Genomic DNA, 22297 nt, shown 5'->3' on the forward strand with positions numbered 1-22297 from the left:
CTGACGTCTCCTTTCCAAAGCCCAGGAAGCTTCGGCCCAGTTCAGGGAGGGAGGTGTGATACTCACCTGCACATCATTGCGACGTCACACAGGCAGTGTCCCGGTCATCCTTGCAGGCTGTTGCCTCTGGCCCTAACTGTACCCATATTTCACTGCACGCCACTGAGAGATGGGTTTGTTTTGGAGCAGTGGGGCTACTTCAGAGCCCAAACAGTGGGCTGGCTTGCTCAAATTCACCCTCCTCGTTCTTTTGGACCTGTGGACTACTTTAAGATTGCCAGGTCACGATGTGGCAGTAATGGTAGAAGCCACAGATGGCAGAACTATCCAGCCAAGGTCTTTCATCCTGGCAACAGCTTTGTTTTAGCCTGCTTGTTTCTCGACTGGTCTCAACAGCACTCCTATCTTCTCTTGCATGACAATGTAATCCTGGCCAGACAAGTTTAGGGTCTCACAGACATCGGACTGCGGGCTATCTAATTCCCTGAGCAGCTGCGCTTTCTGTGGCCCTGTACCACCTCAGCCTGAGGCTTCGCTGCCACAAGCACAGCACAGTGCAGCTGAATGCAAAGGGGCCTGCAAGGAACAGCCCCTTGTGCAGAGAGCCTTGCAGAGCAGGGTGGGCAGCTGCCAGCCTTCAAATAGATAACTGGTCCTCTGAATCTCTAGGACTTGTGGCAAAGAAAGCAATGATATTCTACAGCCTTTTAAATGTGTTTGTGGGAGTTGGGGGGGGGGAGAGCTTTTGTTTTGTTGTTTTTGTTTTAACTACTTATTTGTGTTTTTATCTTGTATTTTTATCTTGTGAACCACCATCATCATCATCATTATTATTATTATTATTATTATTATTTATACCCGCCCTCCCCAGCCAAGGCCGGGCTCAGGGCGGCTAACAAGCAATAATAAAAACAATTTGAAAGAATACAACTTAAAAACAAAATTAAAATACAACCTTAAAATATTGAAACCTCATCGCAGGAGGAGAAAGGAAAAGAAAAAAGAAAGAGGGGGAGGGAATCAAATTGGCTCCAAGCCAAAGGCCAGGAGGAACAACTCTGTCTTACAGGCCCCGTGGAAAGAAATCAGATCCTGCAGGGCCCTGGTCTCATGAGACAGAGCGTTCCACCAGGCCAGAACCAGAGTTGAAAAGGCCCTGGTTGTGGTTGAAGCCAATCTAACTTTCCTAGGCTCCTAGGGTGTTGCTATTTATGGACCTTGAGGCTCTCTGTGGGGCATACCGGGAGAGGCGGTCCCGTAGGTACGAGGGTCCTATATAAGGGTGGTATATCATTTAATAATAATAATAATAATAAATAATAAATAATGCTGGAAAGTGACCCCAAGCCTGCCCACAAGTCCTTGAGGAAATAAGACAACTTAGATGATACCTTGGTTCCCTACCACTGAAGCAGCTTGCCGTGTTTCTCGAGAAAAACATGGGTGGCTTGAAGAGGAGTGGAAATTACCAAGGAAATGGAATGTTTATGCTTGCCACTGCTGTTTTTTTGGGGGAAAACACACACGAGAACAGTGGTATAATTTTATATAGACAGTTTCTCAGCCGTGCAATTCTGTTTCCCTGCAGGTTTGCGAGCGAATCCCAACCATCAGCACGCAACTCAAAATCCTCTCCACTGTCAAAGCCACCATGCTGGGCCGCACTAACATCAGCGACGAGGAGTCTGAACAGGTAATTCTCACGCCTGCCACAAGGGGGTGTGTGCGTGTTGCCAGCTTGGAATTGTCCACTGCATAGGCAAGCAGGCTTTGCACGACTGGTGAAACAATCTCCGCTGCCAGCAGGGACTCCCTGGCTATCCTTTTGCTCTTGTAAGTTTTCTTGCTAGAGTAACTGAAAGGTGTGGTCAAAATAAAAAAAATTCCTTCCAGTAGCACCTTAAAGACCAACTAAGTTAGTTCTTGGTATGAGCTTTCGTCTGCATGCACACTTCTTCAGATACCTGAAGAATCTGAAGAAGTGTGCATGCACACGAAAGCTCATACCAAGAACTAACTTAGTTGGTCTTTAAGGTGCTACTGGAAGGAATTTTTTTTATTTTGACTATGGCAGACCAACACGGCTACCTATCTGTAACTGAAAGGTGTGGCTAAAGGTATGCTTATTTCTACGTGCATGACACTTTGTAGATTCAAAACAAGTGTGACTATGACAAACTGACCCTCATTAGAAAACTAGGATGTGTCAGGTACGCTCAGTGGCAAGCTGTCCCTTGTTTTTGCTGTGTTCATGTCCTGCAGCAAAATATAATTTATGATCCAAAGGTAGACCTGGGTTTCTTGCTTAATAAAATTTCCCACAGCCTGTTTAAATAGTTATTAACTAGCACCCTCTGGTGGATACAAATGAATCATTCTTTGGTTTGCCTGAACGCTGCCGTAAGCCACCAGATTTTATCAATATCCAACGCAGATGTTGTTTTGCTGTTGGGGAAAATTATCCCAAACTTTCCCTGTGACTGTCGGATTTTGCTTTCCATTAGAAAAATGTGGCCACTAGCTTTGGTGGTTTTAAAAGGGGGTTAGACAAATGCCCGAAGGGCCGATCCTCACGGCTGCTAGCTGTGTTAAGGGACTCCATTTTCATAGGCAATGTACCTCTAAATTCCTGGGGTGGGATCCAGGCTGTCAACGGAGATTGGGACTGTTTCTTCATGCCTCACCTATGGGCTTCTCTGCCTGGGTGCTGGAAGTTGGAGAAGATGAACCCTTTCCCAGACCCCTGTTGTTCTTTTTTTTTAAGTAAGGCAAGTGAATGGGCATCCATCTCTCCTGGATGCTTTTGCTGAGATTCTATGAAATTCTATGAAATACTTTTGCAAAGCTAGCTGCCGAGGGGTTAGAGCAGAAGCTGAATGTACATCCCACGAACTTGTCTCTCAGCACTCTTTTTACTCTGTTGGATGTGAATGTCCCAATCACTGCCAGCACAGCCAGAGCTCACTATGTGCAGCTAAGAGCTTATATTGGCACATATAGGGCAAAACAGCTGGAGCCTACAGCTGGCATTTTCCAGAATAGTCTATGGCAAGGTATTTGATGTGGTCTCTCCCCCCCCCCCCCGATGTTGCTGCACTCCAGCTCCTATTAGGGAGCACAGGGAGGCCGAGTGGAAAATTCCACTAAAATAAAAACATCTCTGTCAGATGTTTGCATACTTGGTGTCATTTGGGCTGTGCGTGCTGCTTTAGAATCACGATTTTCAGGTTGGACATTGGATTGATACTGTTGAAGCACACAGCTTGTCTTCAGATGCCCCTCCCTTGATTAAAAGCCAGGTTTTAAATATTAGCATGAAGTTCTTGAGACCTTGTTAGATGCCCACATACTGGAATGGGCTTGCTGCCAGTTCAGCCTTTTGTTGATGCTCTTTATTCTAAAAATGAGCCATGCCTCTCAGGTTGTCATCTAAAAATGCCTGTGTTATTTTTATATATACAGTGGTACCTCGGGTTAAGAACTTAATTCATTCCGGAGGTCTGTTCTTAACCTGAAACTGTTCTTAACCTGAAGCACCACTTTAGCTAATGGGGCCTCCTGCTGCCGCTGCACCGCCGCCGCACGATTTCTGTTCTCATCCTGAAGCAAAGTTCTTAACCCGAGGTACTATTTCTGGGTTAGCGGAGTCTGTAACCTGAAGTGTCTGTAACCTGAAACGTATGTAACCCAAGGTAACCCACTGTATTTTAAAAAGTGCTTTCAAACAACTCTCTCTTCTGCAGGCCACGGAGATGTTGGTTCACAACGCCCAGAACCTTATGCAGTCTGTCAAGGAAACAGTTCGGGAAGCTGAGGCCGCCTCCATTAAAATAAGAACAGATGCTGGATTCACTCTACGCTGGGTCAGGAAAACTCCTTGGTACCAGTAGAGCGCTGCCTTTCCCCTAAGCATATTTTTTTTTAATAGAAAACCCCTTTGTTGGAGCAAAGAGAATTCTGTAAACAGCCAAAAGGTGCTTGAGCGATTAAAATTAGCCCCCTCCCCTGGAACTCCCTCTCTTAAGGGCTTTCATAAGTGTGCTGAGCTACTTTTGGTATCTAACCTCACCACAATCAGCTTTCACAACGACAAGCTTTTCTCTCTTTGCTTTTGAGGGTTTTTTATATCTCCCGTTTTCATGAACTCTGTAACCTCAGTTTCCCCTCCCTGTTCTGAAGCATATATTCCAGTGGTTTTCTAGGAGAGGCAGTATATGCAGATTTCACTTTAGCATGGATGAAAACTCTGGGAAGCTGGTTTGCTTAGCTGTTTATTGTGAGGGACAATCAGAAGACAGAACAGTCCAGCACTTCCGTTTTCTGCTCCCTTTCCTCTAACTTGTTTAAGACCAGCGTGTTGCTGAGTTTGTTTCATTTCTTTCAAAAGTTTTCCCTTGCTGTAAGGGAAGAGGTGCTGTGTTCAAAAGCTGCTGCTGCTCGTCGTTCTGCCCAATAGTGATCTCAAGAGCCATCAAAATCTGGGAGTAGCTGCCATTAGTCAGTTCAACACCTTATTGACCACTAATAACCGTTTGGAGCATTTAATTGAGAGAGAGCAGGGAGAGATTACGCAGCATCCCTTACTCTTTGGTCAGGAACAAAACAGCTGGGAGAGTTTAAAATTATATTTCAGCCTGTTCCCATTGGCATGAGGCTATGTCTTGCTTATCCTCCCTGTCCTTTTTTTTAATTGTACCCATAGGACAAAAATGTGTGTTTATATCAGGTTTTGTTTTGATTATCCTGCTTGCTTTAGCAGCGGAACAGTTCTTTCTCTGTTCTAGCCAATCACCATTGGGATGTGTTGGAGAAGGTACGAAAGCGGAACGTCTCCTATGAGGTAACACAAATAATGATCACTTTGGGCTTTTACACAGTGAAACACTCCTCAAATCCAGTGCTCATCAGTTGAATCGGCTGGCAAATGGAATGTTCTCTTTCAACCATGGTAGGGAAACTAGGATGCTTAGTGCTGAAGCAGTAGGACTTTATTTTTGTACTGATCTACACACCGTTGTCTTCTGCAGTTGCACAGAGCAGATAATTTAGGGCCCCGTGCATCAGAGATACCTCTCGCAGAAGCGCCATTGACACTAATGAAAGAGCACCTCTTGTGTTTTGCAGGGCGACATTCCTGCGCAAATCACTAGTCCTACTTCTGAATTGCTTGTGTATTTGCAAATAAATTATGTACTGATGCTGCAGTGCCCCTGTGCTGTCACGCAACAGAAGTTCATGCTCAGGAGACCTATAAAGTTAGAAGTGTTAAGAGGCGGCGCTTGTTTACCTGCTAAAAGTTTCTTTAAACTTAACTTCTGTGCCCCCTCTTTCTGGTGCAATTTAAAAGGGATTTTTTTAAAAAAACAGAAATGACCTTTTAATGACTTCTTTACAACTGCCTAGAGCAAGGGAATTTGCTTGCCCACCTTTTCCTGAATGTGGCTGCGCGGTACTCAAAATTGTCACATAGGTTTCTGGCAATAAGTAGCCACAACCAGAAGATGAAAGGGAACATCACAGCCTTAGTCTGGATGCCTTGTTGCCTTTGCATGAACTCAGCAGGAAGAGGAGACTTTGAATGTCTTTGACCAACATATAGTCTTTTCATCACGAGCTTTTAAAATCGTCACCATTTAATAGCTTGACTTTGTATTAATGCAATATTACTAATGCCTTTAATTACATGACGGTTTATATACCAAAGACTGCTTTTTGTTAAGGAATGTTTGAAGGAAAGCTCTGACTCATATTTGCCTTGGATATTTCTTCAGAATGTTTTACTAAGTTCTAAAGTCTTTTATAGAAGTTAATATCCTCCACACTTTATGCAATTTATGCTTTCCTGAACACTTGTTCATCAAACCTAAGATGAAGCAAACTTGAATGTCAGTTAGGAGCATTTTGCCACTAAATACCTTTGTTTATAAACCAGAATTTTGTTGTATATGCTAATATTTTCAACCTCCTTTGTTCTGTTCAAACAAAATAAAATGCATTTGTATAAAATGTCCACTTAGGTCAGTATTTTCAGGTTTGAAGGGGAAACGACTTTGCTCATTGAATATAGACTGTTTGGCACAGTAGTGCCAGCACTAAATGCACGACCATTTAACGAAAGCTCATTGTGTACACATTTCAGTAACTCAATTAACCGAATGACCAGGCAGTACAGCTGAATTCCCTTTTATTTCATTACAAATAGTACAACCTTGTTAAGCTGCTCTTGAGGTTTGCATGGCACAAACAAATTGCGGGGGGGGGGGGGGGGGACTTTCCAAAGTGGTGGCACCTATTGGGACAATGCAAAGACTCCACTACCATACATTTTTCACCTTCAAAGTAAAGGAAGCTGTAGAAAATCCAGAATTGGCTACAGATTGTCTGCTGAATGCACAAGCTTGTAAGGCAAAAAACAGTTTAGATTTGAAAGGCAGCATGTTGTAAACATTGCAGGGAAAGCCTTGTTCGTACCACTGAGGATCCCTCTGGCCAGAGGACAGTGCCCTCTGCCCCCCTCCCTCTTGTTTCTGAATAGGACTTGCTATAAGAAGAATGTCGGTTACCTTCAGCGATGTCCCAAAGTGTGTGTCCAAAAGTTCCTGCATTCCTCTTGTGCTTTGGTAGTTTGCTTGGCAGTGTACCGTATTAGCTGGCTCTGCAGACAGTCCTCAGTTGCAATCACAAGTCATTTAACCCATCAGCCCACAAAAGGGAACTGTTACAGAAAGTTAATTTCAAAGCCATATAGAAAGACCTATTTTAAACTATGATTTAATTTGAAGAGGTGTAGTGCATGGGAATGAGTCTAATCAAGAGGAACTGTTAAAACTGGCATCTAGTGTAACTGAAGTCACTGAGTCTCCCCTCAACTGGGGTGGGGGAATCCCAAGAAAACCCAACATTGATCTGCCAAGAAAGCAGGGATCTTGAGTCTCATGTTCGCACTTGGAATTTCCCTGCTTTTGTGATGTACTTCACACCTTTGAATGGTTTGTACTTTTCTCCGTACATGTCAAGGCGGTTTACTTTTAACCCTGAAATAAGGAACAAGATAGGTTTTAGGGACACAATCTTTAAACAGAGTCCAACTCTTACAACGGAGGAATCCCCTCATGAAAAAAATCTGTTCAGCACAACTACTGACAGCAAGTCAGTCCTTCAGAGTAGCCAGTTTCCCAATTTATAGGGGATATAACTGGGAATGAGCTTTATTTCCCCAAGCTGGTGCCCTCCAGTTGTTGGATACCCACCAGCCATAATCGGCGGTAAAAGATAATGGGCACTGTTGTCCAAAATAACTAGAGAGCATCAGCGTGGGAAAGCTCAACTGGGAATGTGTCAATTTCAGGTTACAATTCTGCACCATGAACAGCTGAATTTGTTCAAATTAGCCCCCTTTTGCTAGTCATGAAGATAGATGCTGCTGCTGCTGCTGCTATTATTCATTGCATTTGTCGCTTGCTATAAAAAATGTCACACTATAACTTAGTTACTAAAACATGCAGAATTCAAAACATCACAAAGATAAAATGTTGTCTATAAGTGCTCATCTTGCAATATTATAGGACAAATTCTGAACCACCCCACTAAAATATGAACACGGTAGAATGTTTAGCAGGGCTCCGAGGCCACACACAGCCCTTAGGCAGTGGCAAACTTCAGCCACTACTGAGACTTTTAAGATTTCAGCAGCATCAGACATTTGCTATCTTCATAGCTATAAGGGGAAAATACACTCTTTATGGTGGATGCCAAGATTGTGCCCCAAAGCCCAGTTCTGCAGTCAGCAAAACAGACAGTTCCTTCCTCTAATAGCAAACCTGGGTGACTAATTATTGACAGGACTGGAGCCAAAATGGGACTGCTAAGGAACAAGGAGGCCAGGTCAACGTGTTCAGATGAATTCTGCAGTATGCAGAAATGCAAAACTTATTTAAAGTTCAAAAGGGGGCAATCCCCACCCAAGAAGAGCCCAATGAGGACTGAGTGTGCTCACCGACCTTCGGGAGATGGGAAGTGCCAATTAGGAAAGGGGTGGTGCAGAGGAAGAGACAATTGAACTAACTATGCAGCTCTTGGTATTCTGGAGGAGGAGTGGCTGGTGCCTTGAAAAGGAGCATTCCTCCTGGTGGACAAACTGCAGTATTTTTGCAGGTCCCACATTCTATACAGACTACTGAAATGCCCTTTGTGGCAGATAAGAGGTAGAGGGGACGGCCTTTATTGCAGGAGATAGGGTGGATACTTTTAGATACTGAGTTAAATCAGATTTTTATTTTTATTTAAAAAAGCTCCAGTTCCAGCAGGTTTCTCAAAAACCGTCAGCCCAGTGATTTTAGAATTAAACCCAAACTTCACGCAAACTATCTCCTTTTACAGAGGAAAAAGTACTTTTATAACACATTTTACGTCATCATACAGTACATCTCTCTTGTATGAGAAAAAGTGGCAAGGGGGAACTGGTGAGAGCTACATCTGTTTTGCAGTTTGCTCAACTTCCTTGCAATTTGCTGCCCCTTCTGTTTGTCCCACCGTGTACTGTGGGAGCCCCTGCATGGTGAGAAAGCTAGCCCCTCTCCTGCGTCTTGGCTGTGCTTGTGAGCTGAAACTCAGGAACTGGCCAATCTCTCAAAGCATGTCGCCTTCAAGAACTGAAATATGCTCCTGAAGTCTTAAGTTCACCCCAACCTGCTGTGTGTTCCCTGAAGTTTGGGAGAGAAATTCAACGCTAAGTCCTGCTCCAGGCCAATGGGATAAGCACCTTACCTGAAATAGCCAGCTGCTGTATCTTGAACTGAACATTCAGGTTGGGGTTTTCTTCTGGCTTGGGCGCTCCAGACTGCAAATTCACCACCCCTTTAAGGCTGGGCAGCTTCTGCGGGGCGATTTTGCCAACATCCCATGTTAAGACCTAAACAACAAACAGTAGTGGTAACAGTGCCTTTCCAAACTGCTTTTCCTGTGAACAAAGTCAACATTGTCACCCCCATATTATAGTGTGCATGTGCTGAAGATGAGATTTAAATAACTGGCTAAGGCACTTTGCTCCACTTCCAGGAAGTTTTGAACCAGAGGCCTCTTGGCTTGTGGCTTTCTTGCTATGCAGCAGCTGTTCTTTCAAGCAGGGCAAAACAGAGAAAACTTGTTTCACAAAAGCTGGACAAGATAAACGCTAAAGGCCTGGCTGAGGATCCTGAAGCAAACGGCTTTGTTGCTGCCAGCAAGCTCCTAACCTACATTTCTAAACCAAAAAGCAACAGAAACAAGGGAAAGAAAGCAACAGAATATTCTTCCACTGGGGCTCTTTCCAAGAACGAGCCTGATCCTCACCCCCTAACCCTGTTTGCTTGGAAGGAATTCTTTGTTTGTTTGAGCAGGATTTACAAGGGCTCATGTGCATGAATGCAGCCTCACACCCTAATCCTATCCATGTTTACTCAGAAGTAAGCCTCACAGTTCAGTTGGATTTACTGCTAAATCGGGTACTTGGGACTGTAACCTTAATAGGACAAGCTGAGAAGCTGAGGGAGAAAAGCTGGCCAGAAACATTTGTTTCACTCGAGGCAAATGGAATGCAAAATAACTCCCCTAATTAATATCCATTTGAGGACATTCGTGCACAATAAGCAATCTTTGGGTTTTATTCTGCACCCAGCTGTTTTTGCAATGTTTCTGGCAGGCAAAGAAATCAGCAGAAAAATGAGGAGTCAGTACAGTACAGGGAAGACAATGGTCATGAGGCCTTACCCTTTCGAGTGAAAGATTTACAGGACTCCAAATTCTGTGCAATTCTCGAATGTCATTAACCTGGCTATTTCTAATCATTTGCTGGAGAACCATGAGCCAGCGCTACACTTGCAACATCCCTGTGTTAGGTAAGTGTGTGTGTGATGACAGGGCATTTAGCTCACACTGGCAAGGCTGTATTCAAGTAAAGCAGTTGTGTGAAACAGCAAGGAAAGCTCAAGTATGAGGCGTGAGCTTGTATCCTAGGCTGCCGATTTCCACTTGCGCAATGGAACTTCTCCCTTATCTCCTCTCCTCTGAAGCCCGCTCCTCCATGCACTCCCTGGATGGAGATTTTGGGGGACGCACAGGGAGAAGGGAGGAAATGGGGGTCCTGTTGCATAAGCAGAATGCTGCTTGCACAGTGCTGAATACAACCCAAAGGTGTATTGTCACGTGTTCCCAGCATCCCATAAGGCAGTCAAAGGTGAGCACACTTAAGCAGCGATGAGAGAAGGTCAAGTGGCCATATGAATTGGTCCAATGCTCCGTTACACATGGCAGGCATCACCCCTCTTTTCATTTCATTGGAGAAAGCCCCTCTAAATTAATACAAAAGGCGGGTTATATAACCCACAGAGGACAACAGGACTTACTTTGGTGACAGGATCAAACGTGTGGTTGCCTTGTGTGGCTGTAAGGTTCACGTTGAGCACCGCTTTTGGCATGTGAACGGTCATGAGGACTCCTTCCACCGTCTTCCCCATGTTCTGTTTGGGCCCAATTGTGACATCGAATCTTCCCGAAGATGAGTTGTCCTTGAAGCCAATCGCATGCTTCACGTATACTGGGATGGCCACCAAACTATATATTCAAAAAGGAGATTAAATGCAGTCATTAACCGTGTGGGCACATATCAAATATGAGATGCTGTTTAACACATTGGGAAGTGGAGGCCTGTAATGAATGAAGGCAAGTGGTCAGAACAGTGCACTCCTGGTTCCGCTTCCACTCCCTGGATAGCTCAGTTGGTTAGATCATGGTGCTGATAATGCCAAGGTTACAAGTTCGATCCCCCATAAGGGACAGCGGCATATTCCTGCATTCCAGGGGGTTGGACTAGATGATCCTCAGGGTCCCTTCCAACTCTACAATTCTATGATTCTCTCCCCCTGCATTCTAAATCAAGCCCAAATCTAGTTTGCCTTACAGCCCCTCCATTCTCTTTCCCACCCAGATCTAAGGCATGTCTGCAGCTATGAGTTGGGCCAAACTTATTCAGGGACAGCCCCATGGAGGCCATGCTTTCCATGAAGTCCCAAGCAGCCCCTGGTAAGGTCGTGTCGGCATGGATGTTAGAATTCCCTAGGACAACCAAACTAGGTGTCTCCAGCAGAACATCTGTCACGACCTGAAGCAGCTCGGGCAGAGAATCGTTGGTGCAGCAGGGAGGTCAGTACACCAAAAGGAATCCCATATTGCCCCAATTGCCAAACTTCCAGAACATGAACTCAGAAAACCGGGTCTTCCCAATAGGACACCTGGTGCAAACTAATGACTTCCTAAAAACCACTGCAAACCCCCCCTCCCCACCCATATGACCTGGGTTGCTGTGCATAGGAGAAACCTGGTGGACAAGCAGCAGCAAGAACAGGTCCATCTGCCTCGTCCAACCAAGTCTCTGTTACATATGCCAGGTCAAGTCCTCCATCCACGATCAAGTTGTGGATGACGGTGTTGTGAATCATTGACTTGGCATTGCACAGCAGCACCTTAGGGTCATGTGGGTCTCCCTTGTTGATTCCAGTATCCTTCTGGTCAAGGCCAGACCTGGAGGCCGGGATAGTCTTCAAACGACGACTAAACCTGCGTCCTCAGCAATGACATGGTCTGATCCTAGCGTAACTCCTCCTCCTAATCGCGATCGCTAAGACCAGGTGTCCCAGTGCATCCCCCACTGTGGAACCTGTCCCAGCCATTCTGCTGGCTGGGGCCCACTCCCAGGCAGCCATGATCTTCTCCCCTTCAGAACAGAGTATGTTATACAATATATACAATGTTATGCAGTAAGTCAATAAAACAGTAGAAACGAATAATAAGAAACACAATGTACAGTTATACTAAATGGACATGAGAGATTGCCGCAAGACAACTACTAGACAAACTCCTAAATGGCTTTGAATCTTGGCAATGTTCTGCCATAGAACTGTTCCGCATAGCTGGGGTTGGCTTACTAACAGATTTCCCCGCTTTTTAAAATAACAACAAAAGGAGTTTGTCTCAGTGACTGCCATCCACCTCCCTGAGTAACCCACATACATGCCATGGAGTGTGGCAATGGCAGTCACCAAAAGAACCTCCATTACTGTTAGAGAAAAAGCCAGCCACTCCCACTATTGGTGAAAAAAATCCTAGCCTTTAAAAATAATTTACCCCTAAATTAGGGGGGGAAACCCACCAAAATGTCACCCACCCTCATTTGACAAGAGGTGAATGGGTATGTGAACTGGAGAGAGTGTGTCATTTTCTTTCATCAACAGTGTAAACTGGCTTTCAGCAAACTATGGGATCCTCATAACAAAACCACTTCTGAGTCTGTGGGTAGGGATTTGCCTAATTTTTTGCACACAGAGATGCTCAGTTTTTGTTAGGCACAGAAAAAATAAGCAATATTAGCCCATGTTTCTAAGACCTGTCCTACGGAGGTTACAGAAAGGTATCAGCATGCGTACGGCAGCAACGAAAAGATTAGAGAGAGTTTAACAGGATCATGGATGACAGCAAAGACAACTGTTGTGTATATACACAGCCCCTCATCTTCAGACTTACTTTTGTGAGCTGACTCGATAGGAAATCAATCTGAAGTTTCCATCTGGGGGAATGAAGGACAGCACTCTTTCTGACTCCCAGCGCTTGAATCGAATACAGGGGTGAAAGCTCACATCATCCAGGAGTCTTGGATTCTATAGAAGGTGGATCAAGATAAACACTTTCTCTGTCGTACTAAACATTGACTAGATGACCTAAGGGTTCTTTTTCTTTCCAACTCTACAGTTTTAGGATTTCATTATTCATCCTGGAGCGTCATAATATTTCCCTCTCATATTCATTAGAATATCTTGATGTTGGCAAGTCTAGAGATTTTCAAAACCTGGCCCAGTTAAACTCACTGCCTTGTTATTTGGCAAGTCACTGTCATGTGCCAACTAATAAGGTTTTTGGAAGATAGGAGGAGACAATAGCCGCAAGCCTATGCAAACTAATTTAGGGTTAAGTGGGACTTTCTTTTGAGTCAACATGAATAGGATTGCACTAGTTAATGATTAATGCTTTTGGATGAGTGCTGTGCTTCAACTCTCAAGAGCCAACATCTATCCCTCACGTTCATTTGTGTATAAACCACACACACAAACTGTGATAGGCCTGAGTCCTTCTGTGTAACACACATATTTGCCTCCTCCTCACCTTTAAGGTGATTCCTGGCGCTTATAACAGACTCATTCCCTACATGCAGCTTGCAAGTGCTTCAGTTAGCCTTTGCCAGTGGATCACCCCATGGCTGCTACTCATTTCCTTCCCAAGTTATTTTCTCCATTTTTTCTGGGCACTTCATGGAGCCCCAAAGTGACTCTCTGTACACAACTGTGCACGTTGGTGCTTAAATAAATGAATAATAAATACTCACTGCCATTCATATGTTTTCCCTTCTTTAATGAACTTACTGCATTTAGAATTTGAGGCACAGCAGGATTCTCTGCCACCCAGGGACAGGGCTCCCTCCACGCTGCCCTGACTGCTTGAAATACAGTACCGGTTTTAAGTTAACAGGAGGTAGGGGGGGAAGGCAGGCTGATGCTTGAGTGGTGCAGACTGGGAGCTTAGACCCAGGTCCCCTTCTCATGGGCTGAATAATCTAGATCATGGGTACTTCACTCACTCAGATTTAGGCTGGCCAGAGCGACTGGAAGCAACAGTAACAAGGCAAAGGACACACTGCTGGGAGTCTGTCCAACACGGCTAGTGCTGGGATAGCGGGTCCCTCTCCTGCACAATTACTTTAACTCCTCTCATTCACTGTTATTTAAGACAGGGAGGGAGAAACCTTTGGCCCATAAGCCTGATTAAGCCCAGCCTGGGCCTCAATTTATATTGCAAACCAACCTGTCGTCTTTGGATGAAGGGTGGTACAGAAATTGCTACTACTACTACTTCTAATAGTAATTTGGGCAGTTTCCCCACAAACCATGCCCACCTGCTCCCACACCTGATATCCTATGTCTACATGGCTCTACAAAAGACCAATCAGGAACCAAAGTGAGATCCTGACTGGTTTTTTCCAAGCGGAACTCGCTGACAGCACCAATCAGCTGCTTGAGGATCCACGATTGTACGGTGGGTTCTATTTGCGTTCAGGTGAATGCAGGCCTCTACTTCTATTTAGAACGAACATGCACACACACTATAAACAAAAATGCGACTTACCATAAAAGAAAGTGAAAGATCAGGCATCCCCGAGAGTTTGATGCAGGCATCAATGACCCCTTGAATTTCTGCAAAGACGGTGGAGCCTGGCAGAGAGGAAGGAAAGATCACAGAGCGATCTCTTAAAAGAGGATTATCAGCAGATCACACCTTAAGGAGTCATCTGCACCATGCAAGTGAATAAACTAATTTAATGTGCTTCAGGCAGACTTCAGTTCATTGGATATTATTGGCCCTGGGAATATGTTTTTGAATTGCCACAACAACTGAAGATGTTTTTGAGCAACTGTGGCATAGCTGCTAGAAGAACAGGGGGGTTGGCAGGGGGTTGGACTCGATGGCCCTTGTGGTCTATTCCAACTCTATGATTCTATGAACAAGCTGTGCCAATTCCAAATCTTGTTCCTCCCATGACCTCATTAAGCGGTCTAAAGAAAGTCGTTCAGTTTCGGCCTTGGCCCCTTATCTACAACATGTGAGTACAGTGGTGCCTCGCAAGACGAAATTAATCCGTTCCACGAGCCTCTTCGTCTAGCGGTTTTTCGTCTTGCGAAGCAACCCTATTAGCGGCTTAGCGGTTTAGCGGCTATTAGCGGTTTAGCGGCTATTAGCGGTTTAGCGGCTATTAGCGGTTTAGCGGCTATTAAAGGCTTAGCGGATTAGCGGCTAAAAGGCTATTAGCGGCTATTAAAGACTCAGCAGATTAGCGGCTAAAAGGCTATTAGCAGCTTAGCGGCTTAGAAAAAGGGGGGGAAAGCGGAAAAAAATCGGAACACTTGCAAGACGTTTTTGTCTTGCAAAGCAAGCCCATAGGGAAAATCGTCTTGCGAAGCAGCTCAAAAACGGAAAACCCTTTCGTCTAGCGGGCTTTCCGTCTTGCGAGGCATTCGTCTTGCGGGGCACCACTGTAGTTAATATTGACATTACAACCACCCTGTATAGTAGGCTTACTGAGATATCAAATTTCACTGAGCACTTCGAAATCCAAGCTACTATATAAAAGATATTACTGAAGACTATTCGTGAAGCACTACCCCAGCTCTAACTCTTCCATTTCACTCTGCCAAGGATAAGAACACACATTTGAAAGCCTCGTACCAGATTTGTCTATAATGGCATCTATTTCTTCAATCACATCGAAGTAAGCTTCATTGTTGGTGTACTTTACTCCTGCTCTTCTCCAGGGAATGTTTGACAGCTGCCCGGTTGGAAGAGTATCACCCACATTGCTGCTGCCTTGGAAATACAAGAATAGCCAAAAGAAACCAGTAAGAAATCAATATCCTAAGGAAACAAAAAAAACCTGTCATACACACACACACACACCACCCTCCTTACTGAATGACTGGAAAGTAGGCAACGTGATGCTGATTTTTAACAAGGGACTCAGGAAGCTACGTGCCAATTAGCTTAACATCTGTCCGAGGTAAACTGGTACAAAGCATACATTATGTTTAAAGGCACTGTGCACCAATTTCCCCAACGTGTATATGGACGAATAATCTTTGCAGAAGAATCAACAAGGAAAATCTTGCTTCAGCCAGGGCTGGGCGATATCTGGTTTTCAATATCTGGTTTTTGCGATATGTAACCAGCTAAATATCAAGGATGGAGCTATGTAGAGCATTGGCTGGCTTCACGGTGTTTCCCACTTTTTGATTTTTACATAGCACACACATACATCAAGATTCATGATGTATTGCCAGGTCAAAAATAATAAAACTGATTCATGAAACTCGTTTTGAACTATATATCGATATATCACCCAGCCCTAGCCTCAGTGCCATCTGGAGTGATTTGAGAGTGTCAACAAGCAAGTGGATAGGCTGGTCTGGTAAATACTACATAGTTCTTTGACAAAGCCCCCGCTAAGCAAATGCTGCTGCTGGATAAATTTAGCAGTCACAGGATAAGAGGTCTGGCCCTCTTTTGCAGGAGCAGCCAACACAGCTGATGCAAATCTCATCAGTCCCAGCCAGTTTCTCCAAGGCGGAGGGCATGTTATCTGATCCTGCTCTCATAGCTCAGGAACTTAAGAAACATTCAAAGTTTTCTCTTCCTGAATTTGCACAAACCAACAGAAATTTGGAGAAGCACAAAGTGGTCAAGCCTTTGATTTCAAGAGCGCTAAGAACGAGTTGCATTTGGAAGCTGTCGTGGTACCTGTGATGGAGTTGACAACGGAGCGCAGGATCGTGGGAGGTTTAATGAGCTCTTTCAGGATGTTGGATTCTGTTGCCAGAGGAAAGCCATTGTCCAGCATTTCTTCAAGAAGCTCATAGACAATAACAACATTGTCTTTAATTGCAGTCTCTGAGCACTCTCCAAAGTAATCCTAAACCAAGCAGAGGATGCAAAGGAGGCGATTTATTCCAGTTAAAAGCTTTTCCTTCACCTAAAAACCATGTTCTATTCAGCAACTGCCACAGCCTAATGCTCTGCAAGCTTTTTGAACCACACTTAAGATGAATTGCTGAGTGCAGCAAAAGCAAGCAGACCTGGTATTTTTTTCTCCATTGCAATGCAATGGAGCAGTCCTTGCCAGAGCTGATGTCCACTTGTTTCCCTGCTCTCCCATGCTCAGATGGGACTGCAAAGAATTTTGACAGGTGGGCAGGGCAACCCACCTGTGACATTAGAGTGGTGCCTATAATTCTCAGGTGAGCTGGCTTTCCCACCTGTCAAAGTCTGCCACCCCTAATATAGACAGATGCTCCTCTTAGCAATAGCCCCTCTCAACAAAAAAAGCTAACTACCACTTTGTTTTTGTATTTGACTAAAACTATTTCTATTCTAGTTACCCAATTTCACCCACTCTGTGCTAATTCATTACATTACCAGTTAATTGTACAAAACAAAGCATTTCTAAAAGTTAAATGCTTGTTGTATATAAAAGTGGGAGAGGAATCCTCCAGGCCAGGCTTCCTCCAGATGTTTTGAGACTACAATTCCCATTATCCCTGACCACTGGTCCTGCTAGCTAGAGATCATGGGAGTTGCAGGCCAAAAACATCTGGAGGGCTGAGTTTGAGGACGCCTGCTGCAGGCAAACAGGCCAGAGCATGTGACAAGTGTATTTAAACGCAACTGAGCACCCAGTGGAATGCTCACACGGCTAAGAACAGGCATAGGCAAACTCTGCCCTCCCAATGTTTTGGGACTACAACTCCCATCACCCCTAAGAGGACCAGTGGTCAGGGATGATGGGAACTGTAGTCCCAAAACATCAGGAGGGCCGAGTTTGCCTATACCTGGCTAAGAACTTCCCCAAGGCCCGCAACTCGTAGGAATTAGACTTTCGTTTCCCCTCTGAAACCCTACAATTGCTCCACAGACTAACCTGAAAAGTGTCTGCTACACGGTGAAGGAATTCAATGACAAAGAGTGGTGGCACTTCTGTCTGTATGACAGACACAAAAAATATTTTATCCCGATAGATGCTGATGAGGTAGTGGTGAGGCGTGGAGATGACAGGAGGCACATTTTCAACATCGGCCGCTCTCTCCTGAGCTTCAAAGAAATAATCACACACAGATTGGCTGACAACGCTCTTCCAGTGCTTCTCCAAGAATATATCACCAGAACAGTTTATAAGAAACAGACTGTGGATCATTTTCTGTTGGAGACACATTCACACATATTAATGCAAATAAACAATTATTTGGGCTGTTGATCTGCTCCCTCCCTCCCCCCACCCCCCTGAAACTTTTTGGGAACCATATGCACTAGAAGAGGTAGCTCAGGCTACATTTAAACATAACTGCTGTGTGCTGTTTGGAAGAGGGTCAGTGGAAGAACCCAGCCTTTGAAACTCAGAATTTTCTGCAAGGTAATCCAAGTTAAAGGTAAAGGTAAAGGTACCCCTGCCCGTACGGGCCAGTCTTGACAGACTCTAGGGTTGTGCGCTCATCTCACTCTAGAGGCCGGGAGTCAGCGCTGTCCGCAGACACTTCCGCAAGCTGCATCTGGCGAGCCAGCACAGCACACGGAACGCCGTTTACCTTCCCGCTAGTAAGCGGTCCCTATTTATCTACTTGCACCCGGGGGTGCTTTCAAACTGCTAGGTTGGCAGGCGCTGGGACCGAGCGACGGGAGTGCACAACGCCACGGGGATTCGAACCGCCGACCTTTCGATCGGCAAGTCCTAGGCACTGAGGTTTTCACCCACAGCGCTACCCGCGTCCCTATCCAAGTTAGCAGTCAGGAAAATTTGCCTGCAGAGCTGCATCTGAAACAATTTGCAGACTAGCTAAAGAACACTTGGCTGGAGTCAACGTATGGAAAGTCCTACGTTAAACTCACCAGAGGTTTTTATTTTACTTTTACGTTTACAAAATACCTAAGTAGTTTCTCATTATAGCAATTTTTACTGGTTTATGAGACTCATCTGGGTTCTACTGCCAGCTGCTTTTAAGCAAAGATAAACAAATCAAGAGTAATGGTAGCAGCCATTTTGAAGTGCCCCATTTATTTCCTAATGCATTATTATCTTTCATATGCCACTGTAAAAGGCGTTATTTAAATACTAAAAAGCGTGCTACCTGGTTTAATAAATTTGCTGCTACTATCTACACAGCCGGTTTATGAAAGGTTTTTTTCTAGCATCAGTAAAAACCACATGTTTTAAAGCTCCATGACAAGAGATTTTCCAGGAACCTAACAGGACGAAAGGAACACACCAGTTAGAAAATCTCAGCCTTGGGGAAAGTAGCAAGTCGTATTCTTTGTCTGCTAAGTCGACAAACCCCGTTTTTGCGCAGACTTTCATTGATACAGTCTTCAGTGAAACTTCAATGGAACTTAGCTGGAGGAGGAAATAGTAATAGCTAGCTAGGCATAGCCTTTAGATTTTATTTGTGTATCAAATCAGAATTAGGCTCTGCAAGTAAATCTTAAAGAGATAACAAATTTCAGTAGCAGTAGCACAAGATGCAGTTAACACTACTAACACTAACAAAAGAAGGACCATGCAAGTTCAAGAGGGATAGTTCAGAGAGTGATGGAGTAGATCTGGGGTGGGGGACCTCTGCCCCCCCAGATGTTATTCGACATAAGGAAGACCATTCTGACTGGAAGAGCTGTTTGACAGTGGAACAGACTCCCTTGGAAGGTTGTGGGTGCTCCTTCCTTGGAGCTTTTTAAGCAGAGGTTGGATAGTTATCTGTCTTGTATGATCTAGTTAAGAGCTGACCCTTGATGTCCCTTCCAACTCTACAGTGCTTTAATTCTATGACTCCAACTCCCTTTAGCACCAGCCAGCAGGGCCAATGGTCAGTGATTATGGGAACTGCAGTACAACAATATCTGCAAGCAGCGTTTGAAATTTGCCAGGTCTGGCTATTGGCCACTTGTGAGCAAGTGAAGATGCCTATGCACCAGGATGGTATCTGGTGTCTCCATCATCTGGAGGTGCATGCCTGGGGATCCTTGGATCTTGACTGTTTTCACACACTAATAATACCACTGCAGAATTCTGTTATATTTTATCTGCACAATCAGAATGAATTTCAGGAACCAAAAAGCTGTAGTGAAAAATACAACTTTTGAGCCATCTGGCCCCAAAAAGGCAACTAGGCGTTCCGTTTTGGCAACTGTAACCCTGGTTTAAGGAGCCATTTGGTGCCTAGCTTTTTGGGGGTTGCTGGGAAACAGAGTTCAACATCTGGAGGGATTGAGGCAAGTTCTTCACCTCAAGACTGTGTAAGCCTCAGGGCAAGTCAGTATCATCCCAAAAACATGCCCTATTGTTCTAGGCTGAACAGAAAATTCTACATGATTAATGTCTTTTTAATAGCTATCAATACATTACACAACCATTAATGTCTTTGGAAGATCTTTGCAATTTGCAACGCAATCACAGAGAGCTTCCTTTTCTGCCAGTAGCACTGATGAAAATGTTCATGGGCTTTTAAGGATGCTACCAATGAATTTTCAATTTTTCACATCTCAGTGATTTTTCTTGCTCCTAAATTGATCTGCCAAAAGCTGGCTAGGTGTCATATGGTTATGACTGTCCTTCACTAGGATAGAAACTGAGATATAAAAGCTATTGCCCCGGTTGCACCAATGGAATGTGTAGAGGCCTTTTGTTTGTTTTGACAGATTGCAAAGTTGAAAACGAATCTGACTCATGACATAGCATGGCAGCAAAAAAAAAAAAAAATGCTGCAACAGGACCACTGCCCCAACTAACCCTCTGAGTCAGCAGAACTTGCCTTTTCAACTACCGTCCTCAACATTAGTTTATACTGAAAAGGAAATATGATATAATCCACTTTGCACTCCTTACTAGGATCTGCCCACAGCAGGTGCTCCATTGCTCCTCTCCTAGTTACACTAAAGGCAAAGAAATTCAGCAGACAGCTGTATAGAGGTAGTGAAATAATTATGGAAACACCTTCCCAGTGCATTCCAGTGCCAACAGAATGAGCACCTTGTGCTTTAAACACAACACCATCCTCCCCCCCCCCCCAAAGCAGAAGCTACTTTTGACTTCAATTGCTATAACCCAGCCTAATAATGAAATATTTCATTGGGTGCTTTGTGCAGCACCCATGCAGACAAGAGCACCCTTAATTCCTAAAAAGAGCTCCAGATGTGGAAGGAAAGGTGTTAACAACACTCTGAATCACCCTCCTTTCTTTCCTATCTCTATAGTCCATCAGCTGTTCTGGTTTGTCAATTATCCAATAGCACAAACCATTGTTTGCATATCCATTTCAAGCTAGGGTTTCTGGTTCTGGATTGCTAGCCAGCTGCTAACTACAAATTGCCAATGGCCACCACACAAACATGTAATTAAGATTCCTTAACCACTGCCTGGTGTGAAGTCTGATATGGACCATTCAGATCTGCCTGTCCCTTGTTTGTGGGGAACCCAAACTCCTGAGGCTTAGCCAACACCAACCAATATTTGAAAGTCTGCAGGCCGGTTTGTGTAACAACAGTTAAGTTTATTTTACGGTACTGCTGGAGGAGTAGAGTGTTTGGGTTTTTTTTGCCTTTTGCTTTTTACATCTTGCCACGCCTAAAGGACAAACAAACATCTTCCAAATTACAAGGAATCAGCTCAGTTATTTCCTTCACCTAGAACCTCAGCCCTCATGTAATTAAGTTATACTGCTGCCATTAGCTCAACGGTGAACGTGCATGCAACCCTCGGGACCAGCTGTATTTCTCAGTCTCATTTCCCCACCCAAAACAAACCTGCAACAGTTGAAAATACCACCAAATTAGTTCAACAAAGGATTACAGAAGTAGCAGCAAGATTTCTAGCATTTCCAGGAATCGTTTTTTTTTTTTTTTTTACAAGCAGCCTGGAGAAGCATCTGTTAGTTCTCTAACCAGCTGGTACCACCCAAAGAGTCACCGACAGCGCAAGCCTCAGCATGTCTACTCAGAAGTAAGCCCTATTGCATGCAGCGGGGCTTTCTCCAGGAAAGTAGGGGCGGGGGTCAGGGACTGTAGCCTAAGCAGCCAGTTCAGTCTTAACCTCCAACTGAAACGTAACTCCGCGCAACTAAGTGCCTTTACGCACGAACCTTCCACCAACTCACCCTCCAAGCGGAAAACTGACTCTAGAGCAGCAGGATCCGGCACAAGCCAAGCCACACAGCAGCAGCGCTGGCAAAAAGATGGCTGCGAAGCCCTCCGATGGGGCCAGCCCCATCGCTAACCACACCCCGGCAGGGCGCCCTTGCAAACTGCCTGCACTGAAATGCAAGCCGCGGTTGGAAGAGGCCCGGGCGCCTGCCTTCCTAGAAATGTCCCTGCCATCTCCATTGCGCTTCCTAGTCCAAAAGGAACGCTGCATCCTGGCTCCGGAGTTTTGGAGCGCAGCGAACTTCGCTGGGCGCGTTTTCATCCTTGGTTGCAATTTTTTGCTAACAATTCAAGCGCGCACCCAAGCGCAGAACTGGGAGTTGTATTATCGCCGGACCTACCTGAAAATCTGGGGCCAAGCCCTTCCGCCTTTTTGTATTTTTAAGCCCAATGCCCGCGCATCCCTTCCGTTGCTGGATCAGGCATTCCGCCCAGCCTACCCTGCGCGCTTTCGTGCGTAAATCTCTCCCCGCCTCCTCTTGCTCCT

At 44.8% G+C, this 22297-nt stretch overlaps 2 protein-coding genes across 7 annotated transcripts in view; one reads left to right on the forward strand and one right to left on the reverse strand.

Annotated features, from left to right (window-relative positions):
- The window catches only part of VCL (vinculin), an 86699-nt gene extending 80693 nt beyond the window's left edge, over positions 1-6006 (forward strand). For all 4 annotated transcript variants that reach the window (XM_083502411.1, XM_083502413.1, XM_083502412.1 and 1 more), the window contains 2 exons: positions 1589-1693; positions 3744-6006. In XM_083502411.1, the coding sequence (XP_083358537.1) occupies positions 1589-1693; positions 3744-3890 (252 nt within the window). In that variant the 3' untranslated portion in view covers positions 3891-6006. The remainder of the gene's footprint in view (positions 1-1588; positions 1694-3743) is intronic.
- Positions 6007-6167: 161 nt separating this feature from the next.
- Positions 6168-22286, reverse strand: AP3M1 (adaptor related protein complex 3 subunit mu 1). 3 transcript variants are annotated; one of them, XM_083502774.1, is made up of 9 exons: positions 22152-22286; positions 17549-17824; positions 16372-16543; positions 15307-15444; positions 14209-14294; positions 12556-12689; positions 10383-10590; positions 8767-8911; positions 6168-7034 (listed from the first exon to the last, which is right to left on the reverse strand). In XM_083502774.1, exons 2-9 carry the CDS (start codon positions 17819-17821, stop codon positions 6934-6936), a joined length of 1257 nt encoding a protein of 418 aa, XP_083358900.1. In that variant the 5' UTR covers positions 17822-17824; positions 22152-22286; the 3' UTR covers positions 6168-6933. The 3 variants fall into 3 exon arrangements, with proteins under 3 accessions (XP_083358900.1, XP_083358898.1, XP_083358899.1); XM_083502772.1 differs by lacking the exon at positions 22152-22286 and adding an exon at positions 21765-21901; XM_083502773.1 differs by lacking the exon at positions 22152-22286 and adding an exon at positions 21750-21842.
- Positions 22287-22297: the final 11 nt, after the last annotated feature.

Source organism: Podarcis liolepis, assembly GCF_965112155.1.
Source record: "Podarcis liolepis genome assembly, chromosome: 5".
Taxonomy (NCBI): domain Eukaryota; kingdom Metazoa; phylum Chordata; class Lepidosauria; order Squamata; family Lacertidae; genus Podarcis; species Podarcis liolepis.

Bases quoted from the DNA above. Each gene is read 5' to 3' on its own strand.
- AP3M1 (XM_083502774.1), bottom strand. From the start codon at position 17,821: ATGATCCACAGTCTGTTTCTTATAAACTGTTCTGGTGATATATTCTTG. The intron at 16,544-17,548 runs GTTAGTCTGTGG...TGCTTGGTTTAG, and splicing joins GTGTAGCAGACACTTTTCAG to GATTACTTTGGAGAGTGCTC. The intron at 12,690-14,208 runs GTAAGTCGCATT...CACCTTCTATAG, and splicing joins ATCTTTCACTTTCTTTTATG to AATCCAAGACTCCTGGATGA.